This window comes from Pecten maximus, chromosome 8 (genome assembly GCF_902652985.1).
Source record: "Pecten maximus chromosome 8, xPecMax1.1, whole genome shotgun sequence".
NCBI lineage: Eukaryota > Metazoa > Mollusca > Bivalvia > Pectinida > Pectinidae > Pecten > Pecten maximus.
This window is the reverse complement of record NC_047022.1, coordinates 29,890,786-29,912,930: the sequence shown is the minus strand read 5'-3', so window position 1 is coordinate 29,912,930 and position 22,145 is coordinate 29,890,786. Positions and strand designations below refer to the sequence as shown.

General features: G+C 34.8%; 1 protein-coding gene across 2 annotated transcripts in view; it reads right to left on the bottom strand.

Annotated features, from left to right (window-relative positions):
* Positions 1-208: 208 nt before the first annotated feature.
* The window catches only part of LOC117333148 (protein strawberry notch homolog 1-like), a 37,634-nt gene continuing 15,697 nt past the window's right edge, over positions 209-22,145 (bottom strand). For both annotated transcript variants that reach the window (XM_033892292.1, XM_033892293.1), the window contains exons 15-31: positions 21,857-22,008; positions 21,186-21,380; positions 20,781-20,993; positions 18,195-18,337; positions 17,762-17,890; positions 17,166-17,301; positions 15,494-15,606; positions 14,918-14,989; positions 14,520-14,619; positions 14,221-14,295; positions 13,291-13,437; positions 10,074-10,168; positions 9,630-9,722; positions 9,284-9,430; positions 8,746-8,822; positions 2,690-2,886; positions 209-2,419 (exon numbers count right to left, since the gene is read on the bottom strand). In XM_033892292.1, the coding sequence (XP_033748183.1) occupies positions 2,286-2,419; positions 2,690-2,886; positions 8,746-8,822; positions 9,284-9,430; positions 9,630-9,722; positions 10,074-10,168; positions 13,291-13,437; positions 14,221-14,295; positions 14,520-14,619; positions 14,918-14,989; positions 15,494-15,606; positions 17,166-17,301; positions 17,762-17,890; positions 18,195-18,337; positions 20,781-20,993; positions 21,186-21,380; positions 21,857-22,008 (2,218 nt within the window). In that variant the 3' untranslated portion in view covers positions 209-2,285. The remainder of the gene's footprint in view (positions 2,420-2,689; positions 2,887-8,745; positions 8,823-9,283; positions 9,431-9,629; positions 9,723-10,073; positions 10,169-13,290; positions 13,438-14,220; positions 14,296-14,519; positions 14,620-14,917; positions 14,990-15,493; positions 15,607-17,165; positions 17,302-17,761; positions 17,891-18,194; positions 18,338-20,780; positions 20,994-21,185; positions 21,381-21,856; positions 22,009-22,145) is intronic.

Here is a 22,145-nt window from a genome sequence, read left to right as displayed (position 1 = left end):
CAAAGGAATGACAGAAACAAAGTTAACAAGAATGGCAGGAAATCTTCATGGAACACAATGTTGAAAGACTTGGGGCATTGCTATGTTCTGTGCCACTACATATTGTACACCTGTAGTAATCCAGTCATGTTTTACAGAGAACATTTCTTACAGCTATACACAGTAAGAAAAACTGTTCTGTTACTCCTATACATTAGGTTTTGTTTTATCTAATCTTGCTCCTCAACCATCACACTCCCGTGTATACTAGCACACCAAAGCACCATCATAATTGACCATCTGACCACTGTTTCAATGGCATGCATAGTTGTACTGGTGAACAGCTAGTACACAACTCTGTCACACAGATCATGTTCTCATCTCACATTGAATCACATTACACACATTAATAGGATCACATAGCAATAATAACAGTACATTTTCAATGTCACAAAAATCTTAGCTCATTTGTTAATAACTTAACCTAGCTAATCTAATGTTGTGTCAAGAGACATTTATTTTCACCTTCTGATGAAATCTAGTTTAGTTTTTCTTTAGGTCACCTGCCATGACTTTGATGAGTTCATATTGCTGTGACCTCTAACATCACAAAACTTTGTGGGCAAGGTCAGACCATCTATCATCTTAAACTAGTTATAATTGAATCTATAAGATGATCAATCAAACCAAACTAAAATGTGGATATGATGTGCAAATACCCAGTATCAAGCAAAATATTGGAATAGTTCATTACGTATCACAAATATTAAGATAGTAGATGCAGCAAGTGGGTTATTTTTACCAGTTACTATACATTGCAAAAAAGATTACGTGGTTCAGTTCAACATAGTGTAAATTACACATAAGAAAATAAAACATCAAATATGAGCAATTATTAAAAACAATGAAATTTGCTTCCTAAGGCCATACATTTGAAACAAAAATGCTGCACAATCTTAGAAACAAAATTCCTCCATTTTTTTTATGATAGTTTATTATGGTCCGCTAAGAGTATGGATTTGAAAAACAGAGGTTACCATAGAAACATGAAACCATGTCAAATGATATTAACTAGATAGTGAAGAAGCTGATACATACCAGCTCATCCCTGGTTTGATAGAATAGTATGTTCATCTTCACTTAATATGTCTAGGACTGTTTCTATTGTTGGAATGGTTTAATTCCTCACTTTGAACTTTTCTTAAAAAAAGTAAGAAAAACCTGTTAAACCGATTCATTTTCACTGATCTGGCCTGTGTAAAGCTAATTGGATTCCAAATTATAGTGAAAACAATAACGGTGTCTGGGTTTAAGTCGATACCACAGTACCATCTGAAGAACCTGTGCATTGTACATCCAAAAAAAACAATGTATGTAAGCATTATTTGTTTTATGGATATTGTATGGAGTTCAAAAATGTCAAAATAATGCACCACTAACCACTAATATGGAAAAATTTTGTTGGCCTCTCATCTAATTAATTGCAAAACTGGACAAAAAAGCTCCATACAATAAGTGTTTGGAAATAAATCTCATCCTAATGTGCAGAATGGCATATATACTGGTAGCTCTGGCGGCTGTGGAAATTCAGCACAATTATAGTTGCATTTACACTCCAAAGATCAAATGTAGACATTTGTAAACTATTAGAGGCACATAAGAAAAGCATTTACATCACAACCGAGGATGTGTTATCATCAAATCATCATCTAGAAAACAAATTGGTATACAGTAGATTGAACACACAGTGTCCCGACTGCAAACATCATTGACAATAAAAATGAACACTTTATGCAACGCAGTTTAACTGCAATGGCAAGCACACTGTGAAATCTATACACCAAGCAATGGAAATACATTATATTACACATACCAGAAAAGATCATTTCCTGTATTCATTAAATACCTATCTTTAGAGAGATCCTTGTACTGTGCCAATACAATTATTTTAAATACTAAACAACAGGCAAACTAACAGCTCTAATAAAATCCACTATTCTTCCATTTCTCTTGAAATAGAAATCTGCTACTGTAAACAGTGAATGTTGGAAGGTGCTGTTATCTGTTGTTTACATATATAAAAAAAAAAATGGATGGGTGATGCAAAAGCAACACAAAATAATACTTTGTTGAAGATTGGATTTGTGAACAAGGAAGCTGTAATATCAAGAAGTTTTTAATTAACAGTAATAACCAACTTAACAGGAATCTAGCTTTTTAGAAAGTTTTCCAGTTAATGGTACAGACGAAATGATGTAGACACTGATGAAGAATGCACGAATCTTTGCAACTCTCCAGGAATAATGTCAGAAAAGAAGAGGCATGCTGAGATGTGATGAGTCCTCCTCATGCACAGGGTGCTTTTCTGTGAATGTCTGTTTACAGTCCTGAGACAGAATGTTGCATAGCGGAAGGACACAGTTATTTGGAATAAGGCTACCTATAACACAAACACAATCAGCATATTAGTACTTTGTAGATTGTTTCTTTTTCATGATACAAAGTGGACAAACAAATCAACAATGTTACCCGTTCAGAAGTTAATTCTCTAGTTATTTCTTATTGACACTCTATAATTACATGTTATTGGCTGCATAGGTATCAGAATTTTAACTGTATATATATATACTATATATATATATATATATATATATATAATGATTTTATCTCTATCCATTACTGGTTCAGTTAACCTGAAATTTTTACTAACCAACAATTCTTTGGCCGTTGTCTGTTCGTAGACGTATGATCTGCATCTTGGAGTTAGCTCCCCCTGGCATTGAAGCAAGGACGCCTTCTACCTTGCTCCAGACACTGAGAACTGACCCACTAAGTACATGGAATGTTCGACTCCTGAGTCCCACCTCACATGGCAGGCCCATGCTCACCTTCTTACAGTTGCCCTTCCTGTAAATAATACATAATTTTTAGGTTTTTATTTTCTTTAATAGATATAAATAGTCATGATAATACATACTTTATGAACATTCTTGATCCTAGATAAATTTTGTACTTCGTCTTTCAAACTATCCATCAATTTTATTTGGTTTAAACATATTTTATTTTGCCTTTGATTGGTTCATAATGACAAATAGGATTGGGGCACAAGTTCTAAAACTTATCGAGGCCCTCTCCTGAACATACATCAAATATTAATTTTATTTGTGTATGTATTGTAGAATCAACAACATGTTCTATTTATTTAGAACATACGCAGCTTGATATGTCTGTACTTATTGGGACTACAACTAGAAAATGTCGGTAAGACATAAATGCACCCGCTGCCACTTGACACCCGAAACACAATTTGGTGAGGATCGCATCAGCAGTGCCTGAGATTAGCTAGTTACATTGCATCGGGACGTGACAGGACAGGACGGGATGCGATGCGACGGGATGGGATGGACATGGAATAACAATTGTTTTTTCAAAATTCATTTTAGCAGTTATAAGGTTATTATCAACCAATCCTTTGAAATGATAAATGTTTTCCAATAAATATAACAAAAGCTCTGCAAGCGGAGCACGATAGGTCCGGTCCGTCACTGGAAAAGCTACCACAGGAAAATGTAGCCTTGTTGACAGGTGTATAAAAAACCCTAATATATGTGGAACATAATTGCTTCTTAGAGGCATTAAACAAGAAAAAGAAATCTTCTTGCATTTTCTACACAATGCCCAAATTAGGCAATAAAAGGGGCATAACTCTGGTAAACATAATAACAAAATTTCGTAACACGAACTCGTTTGAGCTATTGAGGTATTGAATTTTTGAAGCAAGTTTCATAGAAATCTGTTGATAAATAAAGGCAAGAGAGTGCTAACAAAGAATTGTTAATGAATGAACTTTTAAATTACCTGAGTAAATATACAATGTCCTTATGCCAATAGTTGAAACACAAGCAAATAACCCGCAATATAAATTAACATAATAGCTTTTATTTGTATTGTGCAGAATCTTAAAGAAATTGAATAAAAAAATAGAAAACTTCTTGCATTTTCTACACAATGCCCATATTTGGCAATAAAAGCGGCATATCTCAACTAAAAATAATTCGCTTAGCTACATTTGTATGCATGAAAATATCTAGTAGATCTAGTTATATGTTTATTAAAACTGTTAATGTGTCAAGGCAATACAAGTGAACTGTGAGAGCTAAACACATACAGTAGGGGATTCCCTTGATAGTGGGAACTCGTACTCAATTACGTAGCAGACAACTTGCAAGCAATGCACTAGAGCGGGCTATTTGCAGACTTTAAATTATAAAATCAAAGTACTGTAAACGAACATTATTATTTAATGCAAAATCAGTAATCTTCTAAGTTTAAAGTTGATAAAATGACTGATATTGATTTAGGAATTAATTGCAAATAATTTAAAATGTTTGGAGCTGTTCTGATATGATTGTACACGTTTCTGTAATGTCCTAATTGAAATTTTGAAGTATGTTGATCTATCTTGGATGGATAAAAATAAAATATGTCTTCTTTTTTTCTGGAAGGTATCATAAGTTATAATACAGTCGGGACTCTGTGACTTTATTGATGCCAACTTCTAATAGGCACTCAATTTAGGCTAGTTTCATCGTTAGTTAGACATATTTCAACTTAATATGATGAAACAGTTACATGCATAAAGAATTACTGAGAACCAAAACTAGAGCTGCTAATCAAGGTCTGAATTAGGAATGTATCGTATTGAAACTGTACTCAAGCATGTATGGTACTTCAAAATAAGAACTTGAGTCCTTTTGTTCAAGAATCATTTGATGTTAATAAATCTTTATATGATAAGATATACTCCTGGTATAATTATTGTAAACAATGTGATAAAGGATATCAACCAGATAGAGACTGTATCTTCATTGAATAATTCAGCTAACAGGAAAAGAAAACTTCAAGCTTTGTTTTCAACTTCAAACCTGATCACAAAGATTACAGAAGTCAATCCGAGGGGACGACACATTCCCTATTTATTGTCCCTTTCCAATGTTGATCATCCAATCATACTGAACCACACAGTTCAGCAATGTTATCGCACAAAGCACACTTTTATGTGGAGAGAACATTTTTGGGGGTGTTATAAGATTCCATAACTGTACGCAAATTTGTGAAGCATTCCATATATATATCTCTATATACATATGTGTATTTACATATATCAAAATTGGAATGATACAAAGGAGATTTGCAAGAATATAAGTTCGCCTTCGGTCATGGGAGGTTTATGTAAAATGTCATATTTAATTAGTAATTTTGATAATATATTTCAGAAGCTCTATTCTTTACTTTCTACCATGATAATAAAATCAAATTAAAAAAATGGGTTGGGGGAACAGACTTATATTGACTTGGAATTACCAAAACGGAGAAAAATAGTGCTTAAATTGGCATTATTTTCCAAGAATGGACACAATTATATGTTCTCCAAATGTGTCATATGTAAAATATTAGGGGTTTATTTGACCGAGAAGTATTTTAAATTAATTTTCAATCATTCGCTATTCGTGGCCTGATTGCCGTCATAGTTGAATTACCAAAATGGACCCGAAATCAATATTTCTAAAAGAGAAAAGTATAAGTACCGCTATCTACTGGCATAACTTTGAGTAAAGTAGACTACACTCACTTTGTGAATATTGACAGGATAACATATATTTACATACTAATTCAATTTTAGAATTGTAATTGAAATCTTGTGACAGCATGGCACAAATAGTCATCTGAACATTTGTTGAAAAATTATTTAAGGAAAATATTAACTCATTGCCTTGACTTCAATTTTCGATTTATCAATTCATTGATTACTCTGTGTTTGAAGTGGTATGGAGTAGTGAGAATTTCAAGTCTTGATCATGACTTAATGAAAATACGAAATTTACAAATTATTAAAATGAATTTGTTTGAGAAATAACACAAGTTCCACAGCAATATTATATAGATAATGAATCACAATATTTTAGAAGTTATAAAACTACAAATAACATTAAACCTGAATATCAAATTAAGTGAATATCATATTCATAAATATTTTTGCATTTGTTTTTAGATAGTCCGGATTTATGTTTTGCGGCTCTTATTTTTTTACTCACGCCTTATGCGATCAGATTGATGACAATCTGAATGCAAAATATCGAGGATTTAATAAATCAATTCAAACACTTAAAACCCTCATCTTTTAGAAATTTCTAAGTTGTATATCATAGAATAATATTTTGGGTTCATTCTCTTCAAAGACAGACAATTTAAGGTGAACTTAACACCGTTTCAGTAGTTCGTCACAATCGAAAATTTGGTCGTGAATTCGGTATTTTGCTAATTATTTCAAAATACTTCCAGGTAAATGAATAAAAAATAGTTTTCATTTGACCTCTATACACAACGAAGATTACAATATTGGGTTCACTCTCCCTTAAAAATATTGATTTCGGGTCCACCATCGGCCATTTCGGTAATTCAACTCTGACAGGGCAAAAATATCGAAACATCCGGAGACGAATGCGCCTGCGTAATCGTTGTTTACCTAAATATATTGACCTGGAGTTGATTCGCAAAGTTCAGGTTCATTTAGTCTTCACATTTCGCTAGCGTTATACAATTCTCAAATCATATGCAACTTGAAAACATCTACTGAATACGTTTCAACATTTTCGGTAAAACTACTAAATAAAACGAAGATGTTTTTGCAAGTAAATTATTTGAAGTGTAAGGCCATGGCGGCAGCCATATTTCATTGAAACAGACAGTAGATGGCGTTTTGGTGAATGTGGCTACCAAATATGGTTATATTTTGGCGTTTTGGTGAATGTGGCTACCAAATATGGTTACAGTCGAACCTGTCTATAAAGGACACCTAAGGGACAAGACAAAAGTGTCCTTTATAGAGAGGTGTCCTTTATATAGAGGTTCAGCGAGTTATGTCCCTTATAAACGAAGAAACAAACTAAAGTCTGTTTATAGTACACTATATGTCTCCTGATTTATTATATTTAAACACTTAAACAAATGAATAAAAGACAAAAAATTAAAGATAAATGCTTAATTTTTCAATCATTCATCTGACACAAAAATTGAAGTTGATATTTCTAATAATTTATATTAAGCCTATAGTTTCAAAACAAATCTTCACAATATCATACTATACTGAATATCTATTCAGACAAATACTCAACATAGTCAAAAGTGTAAAGGTAATTCTTATCAGTGTAAAACAATTCTTGTTAATCCTCAATATTTTGGAAAATAAATATGTTTGAAATATCTTTTCTATTACAACATTAACTCTTTATAAATGAAAGTGCATTTTCCTCTGATGATTATAATCCCTAAGCATTTATTTTGAGACATATTTTCTGAAATCCATGTAGGGATTTAATTTAATAAATACCGTTTTCTGGTTCAGTCAATTAGACAGTATAGTGTATACAAAGACACTCGGAACTCTTCAGCTGTTCTTAATATGTTACGTAGTCATATTCAGAGGAGTTCCGAGTGTGAGAAAATGGCGGCTGACAACCATGTGCCTGCCTTGTCAGATTTGCATACGGTTGATTTTGTAAGTAAAACAATTATGACAGACATCACTATTGCTTTGTCCCTCTTTTGTTGGTCTTGATAATGATTTAATTACCCCCTGACCATTCTTGTTGTCTAGGCTATGGTTGAATGGCTATAAGCTTCGCTGTCACCGGTGGGGTTGAGTAAACAAACACCTCTGCCGATCGGTCACTCTCTTGTAATTACTGCCCATTGTTACAGCAACTTACAGGTAACAGGACAATTAGTGACTGATGAAGTGGCTTCCTAAGTTAGCATTGCTGCCAGGGGAGTTGAGTAATTAAGGCTTTGCTTGTTATTTAGAAACGTTTTACACACAAATATCAACACGGCTATGGTTTCACGTGTCCGTTATACAGATTTTTTAACAACTTTACGGACAAAAATAAGTGTCCGCTGTCCGCATTAGGAAGGTGTCCGCTATATACATGATATTTATATAGTGATTTTCATTGGGGATTCCTGGAAATGTCCGTTATGGACAGGTGTCCGCTATATAAGGGTGTCCGCTATTACAAGTTTGACTGTATATTTCTCAGTCTAGTTCTTGATTGCAATAAGGGAACATTAATGTTCGTTTAACCAGGCAATACACAGGAAATTAGTTATATTTACATTTTGTATAAAGCAAAAATTGCAGCTTAATGAGGTTCATTCAATAATGAAATCAAAATTATCTGTTAGTTGACTTTCTTCAACTAAAAAGGACTGAAGGCCTGAACATTTAAAACCAATGATGAAAAAACTTTTGTTTAAAACAAGTTTCCACTTAATCCAGTAGTAAATAGGGAGTATCGTTTGCTGATGATGTTCTGAACATAACCATGTGAACATCCATTGGGTGCAACAATCCGAATTAATCTTCATCTTATGCATAAACTTACTGACATCAAATATTGTTTGCTAGTTTGGGGCTTAACATCCTCACATCAGCCAGGGTCAAACTAAGGGCTTTTCCAGCATTATCTATGTGGGTGGAATGGAAGTCACTTCAAATGTGATAGGTGGTGGAGATAAATCCCTATTTTTCTAAACAGTATTCTTTATTTTATTATCTTATTTCATTCTTAGTATTCTTTGTCTTAATATTTGATGGGGGTGAGGTCTCTGAAAAGATAATTCTCACCCCTCCTACACAGATAGTTGTGAAAAAGCCCCAAGGAAAAGCGATTACAATAAGCCATATAAATAAATTAAGATACATACCAATATGCATGACTACAGATTTTTGCAGATAAATTGTATTGGTCATCCCAAATAGGTTTAGCAACATCTGGCAGTACCTGTAATGAAGAGAGCACCATGCAAACTAATGATCTTTGATTTTTTGCATACATTTACTACAACCACAGCAGGAAAAACTACACAATGAAAACCTTGACTGAGAATGTAAAGATATGCCTGGAGACATTTCAGCAGAATATACTCTTGACTTCTTCAGTCTGGTGGCGACCAATTAGTCAGTGGTATCATGATCAAGGTTTATCAGGTGACCAGAGTGCAATAAACAATCATTCTATATCAATTCATGTACTGAGAATATAAAACATTATTGACCAAACACAAATGCTGTATTTTCATTCATTATTTTACTTTGTATAAGTCTTTCAAGTCAACTCGGAGCTTAAATACCTGGAGTCAGTGAATTTCAAACAGTGAACAATTTTTTACTTTCACTTGTAGACCTCTACAATTTTGAATTTTCACTTACACACCTCAATCTTAAAAATTTTAAAGACCATACCTTCTTGTACTTTTTCTTTAGATTTGTCAGAGACTCTGTGTGGACCTGTCTGCCAGTGTTTGGACGGTATACATTATACATTTTCTCCTTCTTCTTACTCAATCCGTAGTACACTGCTAGGACTGCCGTCTTCTTCATACTCCTCTCCTATCGACATCACATACATGTCATAAATGGTATAAACACAAATCAATAAAAGCATCAATCTCTGACCTCAGAATACTACTTCATTTTTAATGGTGATATAATCTATATACCTATATATATCTATATATCAAGCTCGAAATAAGATGTAATTTGTTAAAGATAGAATTTCATTGTTGTCAAATATATCTATGGGTCTTACCTGTGTTGAGACATAAAATCCATCCTCTGACCCTGTGTATTTTCTCCAGATTTCAGAGGCTCCTGTCCATGACATACCCCTTTCCACAGAAAACTGAAAATTTCACAAATACAAAATGTAATATGGTCATCACAGAAGGAGCTTATCAACTTAAGATAATTGAATATCAGTCTAGGTCAAAATGGTTTAATTACAAAACTTTTACATTCAGATAGCTTTAGTGTTTTGGACTACAGGAAATAAAAGTGGGCAGATTTCTTAATTCAGTGTTTGAGTTCAAATGACCTTTGCTATTAAAAACTCTAGCTATTTTATTCCATTATGAGTACAACTATAACAAAATAAATTTTGAATTTGCCCTATAGCCGACCGGGTTTTTCTCTAGCATTTTGTACTTTCCCATAAACAAATTTTCCCCACAATACTATGATATCTAAAACTTACTGTGGTGAGTTCTGTCCTAGCTGTGTTTGTGGCTGTATTTCCTACGAACACTCTTGACTCTAGCTTCTTCACACTTTCTCCTCCAGAACCGAGATCTGTAACACAACAAACATAAACTTTATTAGTTAGCAATTTAAAGTCCATTCTGTTAGTAAGTTTTAAAAATGAACTGTTGTAAACTGGTGAACAAGGTTGTACAGGACCAAAATAAATCGTAATCACTTCTTGACAAAACAAGCTTGTTTATTGGGCTGATGAACCCGATGAACAGACAGTGTCATTTTAGGAATTGGGCTGATCACCCAATGAACAGACAGTGTCATTTTAGGAATTGGGCTGATCACCCAATGAACAGACAAGTGTCATTTTAGGAATAGTCTCCTTGTTGAAGCTGGTGGCTGCCTCACTGAACATCACACAAGAATCCTGTCACATACAATCAAAAGTAAAGGGGTAAAGTGTCTTGACCAATAACACAACCATGACAGTAAAGGACTGTCTACAATCTGTTTCCTAAGACACAACCATGACAGTAAAGGACTGTCTACAATCTGTTTCCTAAGACACAACCATGACAGTAGAGGACTGTCTACAATATGTTTCCTAAGACACAGCCATGACAGTAAAGGACTGTCTACAATCTGTTTCCTAAGACACAACCATGACGGTAAAGGACTGTCTACAATCTGTTTCCTAAGACACAGCCATGACAGTAGAGGACTGTCTACAATCTGTTTCCTAAGACACAACCATGACAGTAGAGGACTGTCTACAATCTGTTTCCTAAGACACAACCATGACGGTAAAGGACTGTCTACAATCTGTTTCCTAAGACACAACCATGACAGTAAAGGACTGTCTACAATCTGTTTCCTAAGACACAACCATGACAGTAAAGGACTGTCTACAATCTGTTTCCTAAGACACAACCATGACGGTAGAGGACCGTCTACAATCTGTTTCCTAAGACACAACCATGACAGTAGAGGACTGTCTACAATCTGTTTCCTAAGACACAGCCATGACAGTAAAGGACTGTCTACAATCTGTTTCCTAAGACACAACCATGACAGGAGAGGACTGTCTACAATCTGTTTCCTAAGACACAACCATGACAGTAGAAGACTGTCTACAATCTGTTTCCTAAGACACAACCATGACAGTAAAGGACCGTCTACAATCTGTTTCCTAAGACACAACCATGACAGTAAAGGACTGTCTACAATCTGTTTCCTAAGACACAACCATGACAGTAGAGGACTGTCTACAATCTGTTTCCTAAGACACAACCATGACGGTAGAGGACTGTCTACAATCTGTTTCCTAAGACACAACCATGACAGTAAAGGACTGTCTACAATCTGTTTCCTAAGACACAACCATGACAGTAAAGGACTGTCTACAATCTGTTTCCTAAGACACAACCATGACAGTAAAGGACTGTCTACAATCTGTTTCCTAAGACACAGCCATGACAGTAAAGGACTGTCTACAATCTGTTTCCTAAGACACAACCATGACAGTAGAGGACTGTCTACAATCTGTTTCCTAAGACACAACCATGACAGTAAAGGACCGTCTACAATCTGTTTCCTAAGACACAACCATGACAGTAGAGGACTGTCTACAATCTGTTTCCTAAGACACAACCATGACAGTAAAGGACTGTCTACAATCTGTTTCCTAAGACACAACCATGACAGTAAAGGACTGTCTACAATCTGTTTCCTAAGACACAACCATGACAGTAAAGGACTGTCTACAATCTGTTTCCTAAGACAGAGCCATGACAGTAAAGGACTGTCTACAATCTGTTTCCTAAGACACAACCATGACAGTAAAGGACTGTCTACAATCTGTTTCCTAAGACACAGCCATGACAGTAAAGGACTGTCTACAATTTGTTTCCTATGACACAACCATGACAGTAAAGGACTGTCTTCAATCTGTTTCCTAAGACACAGCCATGACAGTAAAGGACTGTCTACAATTTGTTTCCTATGACACAACCATGACAGTAAAGGACTGTCTACAATCTGTTTCCTATGACACAACCATGACAGTAAAGGACTGTCTTCAATCTGTTTCCTAAGACACAACCATGACAGTAGAGGACTGTCTACAATCTGTTTCCTAAGACACAACCATGACAGTAAAGGACTGTCTACAATCTGTTTCCTAAGACACAACCATGACAGTAAAGGACTGTCTACAATCTGTTTCCTAAGACACAACCATGACAGTAGAGGACCGTCTACAATCTGTTTCCTAAGACACAACCATGACAGTAGAGGACTGTCTACAATCTGTTTCCTAAGACACAACCATGACAGTAAAGGACTGTCTACAATCTGTTTCCTAAGACACAGCCATGACAGTAAAGGACTGTCTACAATTTGTTTCCTATGACACAACCATGACAGTAAAGGACTGTCTTCAATCTGTTTCCTAAGACACAGCCATGACAGTAAAGGACTGTCTACAATTTGTTTCCTATGACACAACCATGACAGTAAAGGACTGTCTACAATCTGTTTCCTATGACACAACCATGACAGTAAAGGACTGTCTTCAATCTGTTTCCTAAGACACAACCATGACAGTAAAGGACTGTCTACAATCTGTTTCCTAAGACACAACCATGACAGTAGAGGACTGTCTACAATTTGTTTCCTATGACACAACCATGACAGTAAAGGACTGTCTACAATCTGTTTCCTAAGACACAACCATGACAGTAAAGGACTGTCTACAATCTGTTTCCTAAGACACAACCATGACAGTAAAGGACTGTCTACAATCTGTTTCCTAAGACACAACCATGACGGTAAAGGACTGTCTACAATCTGTTTCCTAAGACACAACCATGACAGTAGAGGACTGTCTACAATCTGTTTCCTAAGACACAACCATGACGGTAGAGGACTGTCTACAATCTGTTTCCTAAGACACAACCATGACAGTAAAGGACTGTCTTCAATCTGTTTCCTAAGACACAACCATGACGGTAAAGGACTGTCTACAATCTGTTTCCTAAGAGACACAGACACTCTCACCTGATGCTGCTCTATAGAGTGAGCTATTGTGGCCCTACATTTGACAGGAATATGTCGATGTTGGTTTGAAAGACAACGTGGCAGGTCAGGTAAAGGCAAATGTGACATGTCATTGACATTATTATAATGCATGGTATAGTATATGAATTTTCTATAGTTACCAAGAATGCCCATGTCCCATCGTCCATTCCTCTTGGCTTCTAGGATAATGGCCATAAGGGTCTGGGAGAAATGCTTGAATAGAGCATTTTGTAAAGCGACCTCCATTCCCAGTATTCTGTTGAGGAATTTGCTGATGTTGTTGTAATCTGTAACAAAGAATATGGTAAATTTAACATCTCCAGTCTCAATCTCAAAACAGGATTCATGATATTTAATTCAAACTAAGAATAAAGTGTCCGAGTAACCAGTGATTTCAATAACAAGAGGCCCAAGGGGGATATCTGTGAAAACTAGTAGCCATCTTAAGAAATTACTTCTATTTCCCCCCGTTAGGCCCCACACCTCCAGCCCCACGGGAACCAGTCATTATTGATGTAAAATTTGTTCCCCTTCCCCAAGGATGCTTCTGACCAAATCTGGTCAAAATCCATGCAGTCCTTAATGACTATAAAGTTGCAATTTTAAATCCATGCAATTCTTAATGACTAATTTTTAAAGACTTAATTCTGTTTCCCTATTGGGCTCCAATCTTGCTTGCCATTTGGATAGGTGTACATATGGTTTAAATATTAACTTATAAACACTTCACGCTTTAATCTGAAGTTACTTTGATAGGTAAGTTACACATGCATCATGTATGACCAATATTACAATAGTCTGTATGACTGATGGTGTAATGGTCCCTGTGACCTCAAGCCCAGGGAGACAGTCACCATTTTTGCAAAAACTTTTCCTTACAACAAGGATGATTCTGACCAAAGTTGGTTAAAATCATTCAGTCATTCACTGACTATTAGAGATTTAAGTGATAAGCTGACAGACGACAGACTCATACAATGGCATAAGCTAACCAGTCATTTGAACAAGATAGCTAATTTATAAAAGACTATTTAAAATACCTGAATGATGTCAATGACCTATAACATTACCTTTGTCCAAGATCGGAACATTAATTCTGTCATCCACAGTTACCATGCCAACTCCAATGAGACTCTTCCTGACATCTAAACAAAAATGAATATGAATTAAAATATTGATATTAGATGAAATAGTAACAAGATTTAACCTATATGAGAGCACAATCTATATATATATATCTTCTCACGGAAAGCAGAGTGGCAGTAAGCACTTTATTAACAAGTAAATTTTAATTTGTGTTTGATATAAAATGTGTATACTGGTGAAGCAAATAAAATACAGAAAATGTAGGCAACACTGGATAACTTACCTGCATTAAAATCTCCTTGGTAATCTGAGGGTGGGGCAACTAGAGGACTCTCAAACCCTAAAGATGACTTCATGACATTCTCCAGGGAAACACGACCATACTGAAATCACAGTATTAGTTATCATCTTTAACTGCTTTCATTTCTATTCTGAAGCATAATGCATCAGGGGTTTTTTCACAGCAGAATCCAATAATTCTGTTTAATTGGTTGACCCAAATCATGAGTAAAGCTTCACAGTTTTGTATGACAATATACAGAGCAATTAACTTCTTCAAACTTCTAGAATTATCTTTTTGAAATTTGCTATAGCATCACAAAACTTAAAATGCTTCATAATGTTGTATTTTTTAATACTGAAATATTAGTCTTGGCTTTCCAGTACTATCCAGTGCTTTACCTTGTTGTCAATATTAAACCGACTGAGATCCCGCGACTCTGTTGCTCTTCTGTCTCCATGAGTGAGGGCACCCTGTTAAGATAAAGTCAATTAAATTGCTAGTGAATCCTTCTTTTCTGCCAAATATTGCCAATTAAATTGACTGTGAATCTTTCTTTTCTGCCAAATTCTTTCAACAAAAATAATTTGACATTGAAATGTAATTTTTTTTTCCCCTTAAAATTAATTAAACAAGAATAAAACAACTTAATGGCATCAGTTTGCAAATTATAATCTCTATGTGTCTCAAAAGACAAAAGCAAAACTGAAAGTGAAACACATATATCTGAAACTTGCTCTCTACATAATAAATTAACAATTTTCCAAATCTTTTGTTTTTTTAATTAATTGAAAATAATGTTTAGATTTTTGTAAATCATGTAATTTTTTTAAGGAATTTCCCTACTTAAATGTTCGTCATAAATAGTAAAAAATTTCTTGGTTCATCATAATGATGTGCCTGTACTTCTGCAGCATCTATTATATGTTGATGGTATTAAAGTAAGAATTGACTCATTTAACTGTTAGAATACTCACCAAGCTTTCAAGACGTTTTGCTACAGTAGATGCAAATCTCTGTTCCCCTGCAAGCTCAGAGATGAGAAACAGATACTCTGGGGCGTGTACTTGGTTTGATCTGTGGGTACGACCTGAAAACACATGGAGAATGTTTTAGGGTTAATGTTTCATAACGTAAAAGCAGAATGCATTTTTTTTAAGAATTGTTTATGGATCTCAATAATTGCTTAATAATTCCTTAAAAAACTAGCAATTTGCTCATTCAATTTTTTATTTATATTCTTAGTCACAAGCTATTAAATAGATTATTACTTTACAACTTCAGGTGGATTTCTTTAAAAGTCCTAATCACACATAAAGCAGGGAGGGGGGAGGGGGGAGGGGGGAGGGGGGTGTTCCCCAAACACCAACTCTGGTTAGGCTGGGGTGCCTACATAGGGGCTAAGGTGTGTTGATATGGAGCTATAGTCTGTTACAGAAATATCCTCAGTGTAAGAACACACCTTCCTTTATTTTTACCAAAGTTGGTGTTCAGGGAATGAGCCAAGCAGGGTTGCCACCCTCCAGAAATACCAGAGTGGGACAACTCCCACCAAGCGACTATCCGGATAAAGTGGGAGATTTAGCATGACAACATTGAATGATATAAAATTGTTTTTGTACAGTAATTTTCATCATATAGTACCAAAAGTTGTTTTATTAGTCTTACATGATAAAGAAATAAATGCTTCTAAATGAATTTTCGATATGCCATTTTCAATGATCAGTAAATTATTATCTTCAAATATAAGTGGAAATTCAAGCAAATTGAGATATGCTTATTCAAACAATGACCCAAAGCAGTTATATACATATATTTATTATATTTGTTTTTTTTGTCTAATTTTAGTTTAGTCGATCATTTTATCTATTTTAACTTCTCAATTTATTTTATATATATATATTATATATATATATACATCTTATCATTTGTCAATCAACTCCCTCTGTTTAACCAGGATATAAAAATCCGGAAATTTTGTAGCAATTTCCGAATCTTCTTTTACTATTACCCAAGGCCAATCAAAGATGGTGGTCTGTACAAACGCTTTGTTACTAGTTACTAGTGTGTACGATCTTTCCACATTATATTTTCATGTGAGTAAATCATTTCAAGTATTTGTTTCTGAAGTAAGGGCCTTAAGTTATTATCACAAACATTATTAATCAACCAAGTCAGGTCCGGCTAGCCCACATCTACTTATGTCAGGCTAATTGTCATCATAACTCCTTTGTGTACATAAACAATCCATAGCCCTAATGTTTTGAGGGCCAGGCATGATTGACAATAGCAGGCAGTGCATGGATGCTATGCAATCCAGTATAATAAATGGCTTCACATGATCAGATATGAAGGGAGAAATGTTTTGAGTAATGAGATATTTTGTCTGACAGAAGACTTTGTGGGAGAAGCTTTGAATATTGTAAGTCTCCCATTGAGGACTTCAGAGGTGGCAGCCCTGCATGAAGTAGCAAACCCAAACCAGGTTGGTACTTCGAAAGAACAAAAGTATGTACAGCTTCATAAAATGATTGTGTTCTATATGATTTTTTGTATACTATTGTTAGTTTGACTGTGGTATTAACATATTAAATTAAATGTGGTATACTTCTGTCTGGATTGCACTTAAAATATTTGTTTTATTCCTACCAAACTGCTGTATTGCTCTGTCGGCACTCCAAGGCAATTCTAATGTGATATGAACACGTCTCCTTTGATTGATAGCCCTTCTGTCGGCCTGGAGGGAGATACCGGAACTAGCTGCTTCAGAAATTATAGCTATATTCTGTCAAAGAAAAGTATTATAACTATTAATTTCAAGATATCAGTTATTGCAGCGAAAATGATAATATATTTTAAATAAAAAATTCCTTCAAGAATGATAAGAATATAATGTACAAAGAGTAAATGTGAAAGATCATCTGCACTTATGTCTGTAAACATCTACTGAAGTATCAAACAATATTTAGTTACAGAAGTTGCAACAGATAACATTAAGTTTTGTAATACAAGAGGAGAGCTTGCATCGCTCACCTGGATATTTCAGTAATTGTGGCAACACACTCTCATTCAAGCTATATCACAAATATTTTCCTACTTTTTGAGCTGCCTCTTCCAAAACTGGTGCAATCCAAATGTGGACCAGGGCCTGACATTTTTAAAGAAGGAGGATTTTTAAATTATTTGATATATTTCCCCTTTTGAGCCATGCCCTGTCCATCAGACCAGGTGAGCTAATAACTTGCCTTCTCTCCATCCATAAACCTTTGTTTCTCTGTCAGGTTTAGGTATTCTAGTGGTACATCTGAGGCACTTCTGGACTCGTAACTGATGCCTTCGTCTGTACACACAACACGTCCTTTCCTACCGGTCATCTGTAATACGACATAAACACCAACCTTGTCATACAGTATAGAACAAATGCTACATAGTAATCCACAGGCTTTTTGTTTATGGGTTTAGCATAAAATCTCAACAGACATCCAGTTTTCAATACAGGTCTAGAAAAACTTTATAATAATTGCTTACCTGATAGCAACATAATCTCACTAGGCTCATCTTTATTTCATAAAGAATATCTCCTGTCCCAACTGTTTGGACAACAATCAACAGAAGTGACCCGGTATATTCAATATTACAAATCGGAATATATACCAGATTTATGCGAGTCTTTCTTACCTCTGCCACACTTTCTTTGCCTCCGAGTTCATCTATTAAGTGGTCTAGCAAGTTTGGAGGTAATTTGTCTCCTATCTCATCCAAAGTATCTAGTAGTTCTCTTTTCATTGACACGGCTCTTTCCACACTGTCCATACCAAGTACTGAAATAGTGGCATATACCAATACAATACATTGATTCTACAAAGACTGGGAAGTTTTTTAGAGATAAAATGGCATTTGCAGAATATATACTCAGTAAAAAGGATACATATACTAGTGAGTGTTAACCATGTTTTCAAGCAAGTTATGAACTTTTTGTTATAAACGTTATCAATACATGTAGCACAATTTTGAAATGAATGGAAATCTGTAATTTCAAATTAGTAATATAACTTTAACTATGAAAATGGGGAATATATATTCCTTATCCATACGATTGGTCCAATGAGACAACACTCATTATGCAAAAGTAAGTTAACAAAACAATATCGATGTTTAAAAGGGTGCTCAATCTAGGTACCTGAGGAGTTAATCTGTATGACCATTGTGCCTAGAGTACATGACAATGAAATATTTTATGTATACATATCATTAAAGTGAAATATTTAATCTTAGCCCAATAATTTGCAAATAGGAAATCCTAACAATTTTTTATTGTGGTACTGTTATATCTGATGATATCTCACCTGGGTGGTTTGAGCTGTTATTTGTTGTGTTATTATTGCCCATGTTGTTGATATTTTCTTTGGTACTAACGTTCTTTTTCATGAGTCCTGCAGCTGCCAACTGTTTGTCGAATTCTTCATCTTCATCTATACCTTTCTGTTTCTTCTTTTCTTCTTCGTTTTCTTCGACTTTTTTTTATTGCTTACTTTGTTTTTCTTTTTTAACCATGGATCTGTATCAAAAAGATGTACGAAAAATGACACCATAATGTCACGACAAAAAACAAACAATTTCTCTTTAATACAGACTTATCTGTCATTGAGAATATAAAATTAATAATCACAAAGTCAATTCTTTGCAGTTTTTGATTGACTTTTTCAATATTTACAGCTGTAATTCAACACGATAATGTTAACACAGGCATTGTTTACCGTCATCACTATCTGATCCATTGCCAAATGGGTTGAAGTCGTCGACGTCCCCATCAGATTCTGAATTGCTGTCAGCCCCAAAGTCTACACTACTAGCATCAGAGTCTGATCTCAACCAATCCGAGTCACTGTCATCAGAACCACTTGAGCTACCATTACCCTTCTGCTTCTTTGCACTTTTAGAGGTTTTTTGGCCTGGTAAAATGAGGAGTTTTAGTGTTAATGGTCACATCTTTAGCAGAGTGATAGCTATCAACCATTACAATATGATCCTGAAATCTGTAATAGGCATATTTCTATATGGAGGGGACATTTTGGTAAAAAGTAGGACCACATTTACTCATCTAACAGCAAACTCAAGTGTCATAAAAATTGGTCAAGAAATAGTATCAGAATACAAAAATCTGAATTACAAATTTTATCACCAGAAAGGAAATGTCTGTATAATTAGTTATAGCTTTGAGTATCTGGACACAAATATCTTTAATATTAACTCTTTCCGTACTCACGACGACTACAGACGTCACAAAAATGTGCTCTTGTATCCTTCATGACGACTACACACGTCACAATTAACATGCCTTCCATCCTTTGTGACGACTCAAATCGTCGTAAAACATCGCGAAAGATGTTGATATTACTTGCTGGTTTAGCATAGTCATACGAAGGAATTGACACGGAAATGATGCTTTTAAGAAATAAAAAGCAATGTAAATATTGTATTGATGGTATGTTTTACGTACCAGAAGCATAATTCATTCGTTAAGATTGTCTATTTCAAAGAATTCCGCCGGTTCATGCCGAGCTGTTTACATAGCTACAAAATGGCGGCCTCAAATTTACTTTCGTTTTCTGCGAGATTGTTGAGGTGTTAAACACAATAAAACAATTAAAAACGATAATATATATATAATTGAGTAACGTTTATCATCAAAATAAGTAAGAAATACGTAAAATATTTTTACACACCGAAAAAACGATGTTTTGGCTGCGTGATTTCTTGCACATGTGTGACACATGTGCCGATTAACATGTCATTTCCCGCGATTCTGCCTGGTGATTTCGCCGTATTTTAAAGGAAAAATTGGGTAAAAGAGTTTCCGTACTCAGTACTTGTTCCATATGATAAACTTCATTTAATATTAAGCATTATACAACAGTAAAAGATCAGTAAAAGATCGTTTTATCGACGTCTGATGTGATAGCCATATGCTCCAATACACAAAGGACCTACCCAGCATTCACTTCCGGTAGCGACCGCGAAATTTGAATGAGTACGTAAAGAGTTAACAGTAGATAGTAGCAGAAAATAAAGATATGAAATAACCCAATCTAGGTACCTGAGGAGTTAATCTGTATGACCATTGTGCCTAGAGTACATGACAATGAAATATTTTATGTATACATATCATTAAAGTGAAATATTTAATCTTAGCCCAATAATTTTGCAAATAGGAAATCCTAACAATTTTTTATTGTGGTACTGTTATATCTGATGATATCTCACCTGGGTGGTTTGAGCTGTTATTGGTTGTGTTATTATTGCCCATGTTGTTGATATTTTCTTTGGTACTAACGTTCTTTTTCATGAGTCCTGCAGCTGCCAACTGTTTGTCGAATTCTTCATCTTCATCTATACCTTTCTGTTTCTTCTTTTTCTTCTTTGTTTTCTTCGACTTTTTTTTATTGCTTACTTTGTTTTTCTTTTTTAACCATGGATCTGTATCAAAAAGATATACGAAAAATGTCAAGACAAAAAACAAACAAACAATTTCTCTTTAATACAGACTTATCTGTCATTGAGAATATAAAATTAATAATCACAAAGTCAATTCTTTGCAGTTTTTGATTGACTTTTTCAATATTTACAGCTGTAATTCAACACGATAATGTTAACACAGGCATTGTTTACCGTCATCACTATCTGATCCATTGCCAAATGGGTTGAAGTCGTCGACGTCCCCATCAGATTCTGAATTGCTGTCAGCCCCAAAGTCTACACTACTAGCATCAGAGTCTGATCTCAACCAATCCGAGTCACTGTCATCAGAACCACTTGAGCTACCATTACCCTTCTGCTTCTTTGCACTTTTAGAAGTTTTTTGGCCTGGTAAAATGAGAAGTTTTAGTGTTAATGGTCACATCTTTAGCAGAGTGATAGCTATCAACCATTACAATATGATCCTGAAATCTGTAATAGGCATATTTCTATATGGAGGGGACATTTTGGTAAAAAGTAGGACCACATTTACTCATCTGATAGCAAACTCAAGTGTCATACAAATTGGTCAAGAAATAGTATCAGAATACAAATTCTGAATTACAAATTTTATCACCAGAAAGGAAATGTCTGTATAATTAGTTATAGCTTTGAGTATCTGGACACAAATATCTTTAATATCAACAGTAGATAGTAGCAGAAAATAAAGATATGAAAAAATGATCAGCTCTTAATTTTTTCCCCAAATATAATTCTGAAGAAAGCTGTGATTGATGAATTGCAAGAACAACACACATTTATATACCTTTACACATTTTTATGAAACTTAAACCTGAACAAACAAATGTAACATTTAATTTCACCTTTTTTTCTTTTTCTGTCATTGCGATTTTCTGGAGTTGGCGGATTACTGTTATCAAGAAATCTGGGGTATCCACCTATTCCAAAGATGTCAAAGGTTTTTCGCCGATCAGGCGCTGGAAAATGTTTCTCTACTAATGTTTGGAAAACACCCCTGCGGAAATAAAATATAATAAACAAAAATATTGTGCCCGAAATATTCTTTAACAATGACCTAGGATGCGTTGAACAAAGAACTTGAGAATTCACATACGGTATCAGAAACTGACAGGAAATATCATTTATAAGGGC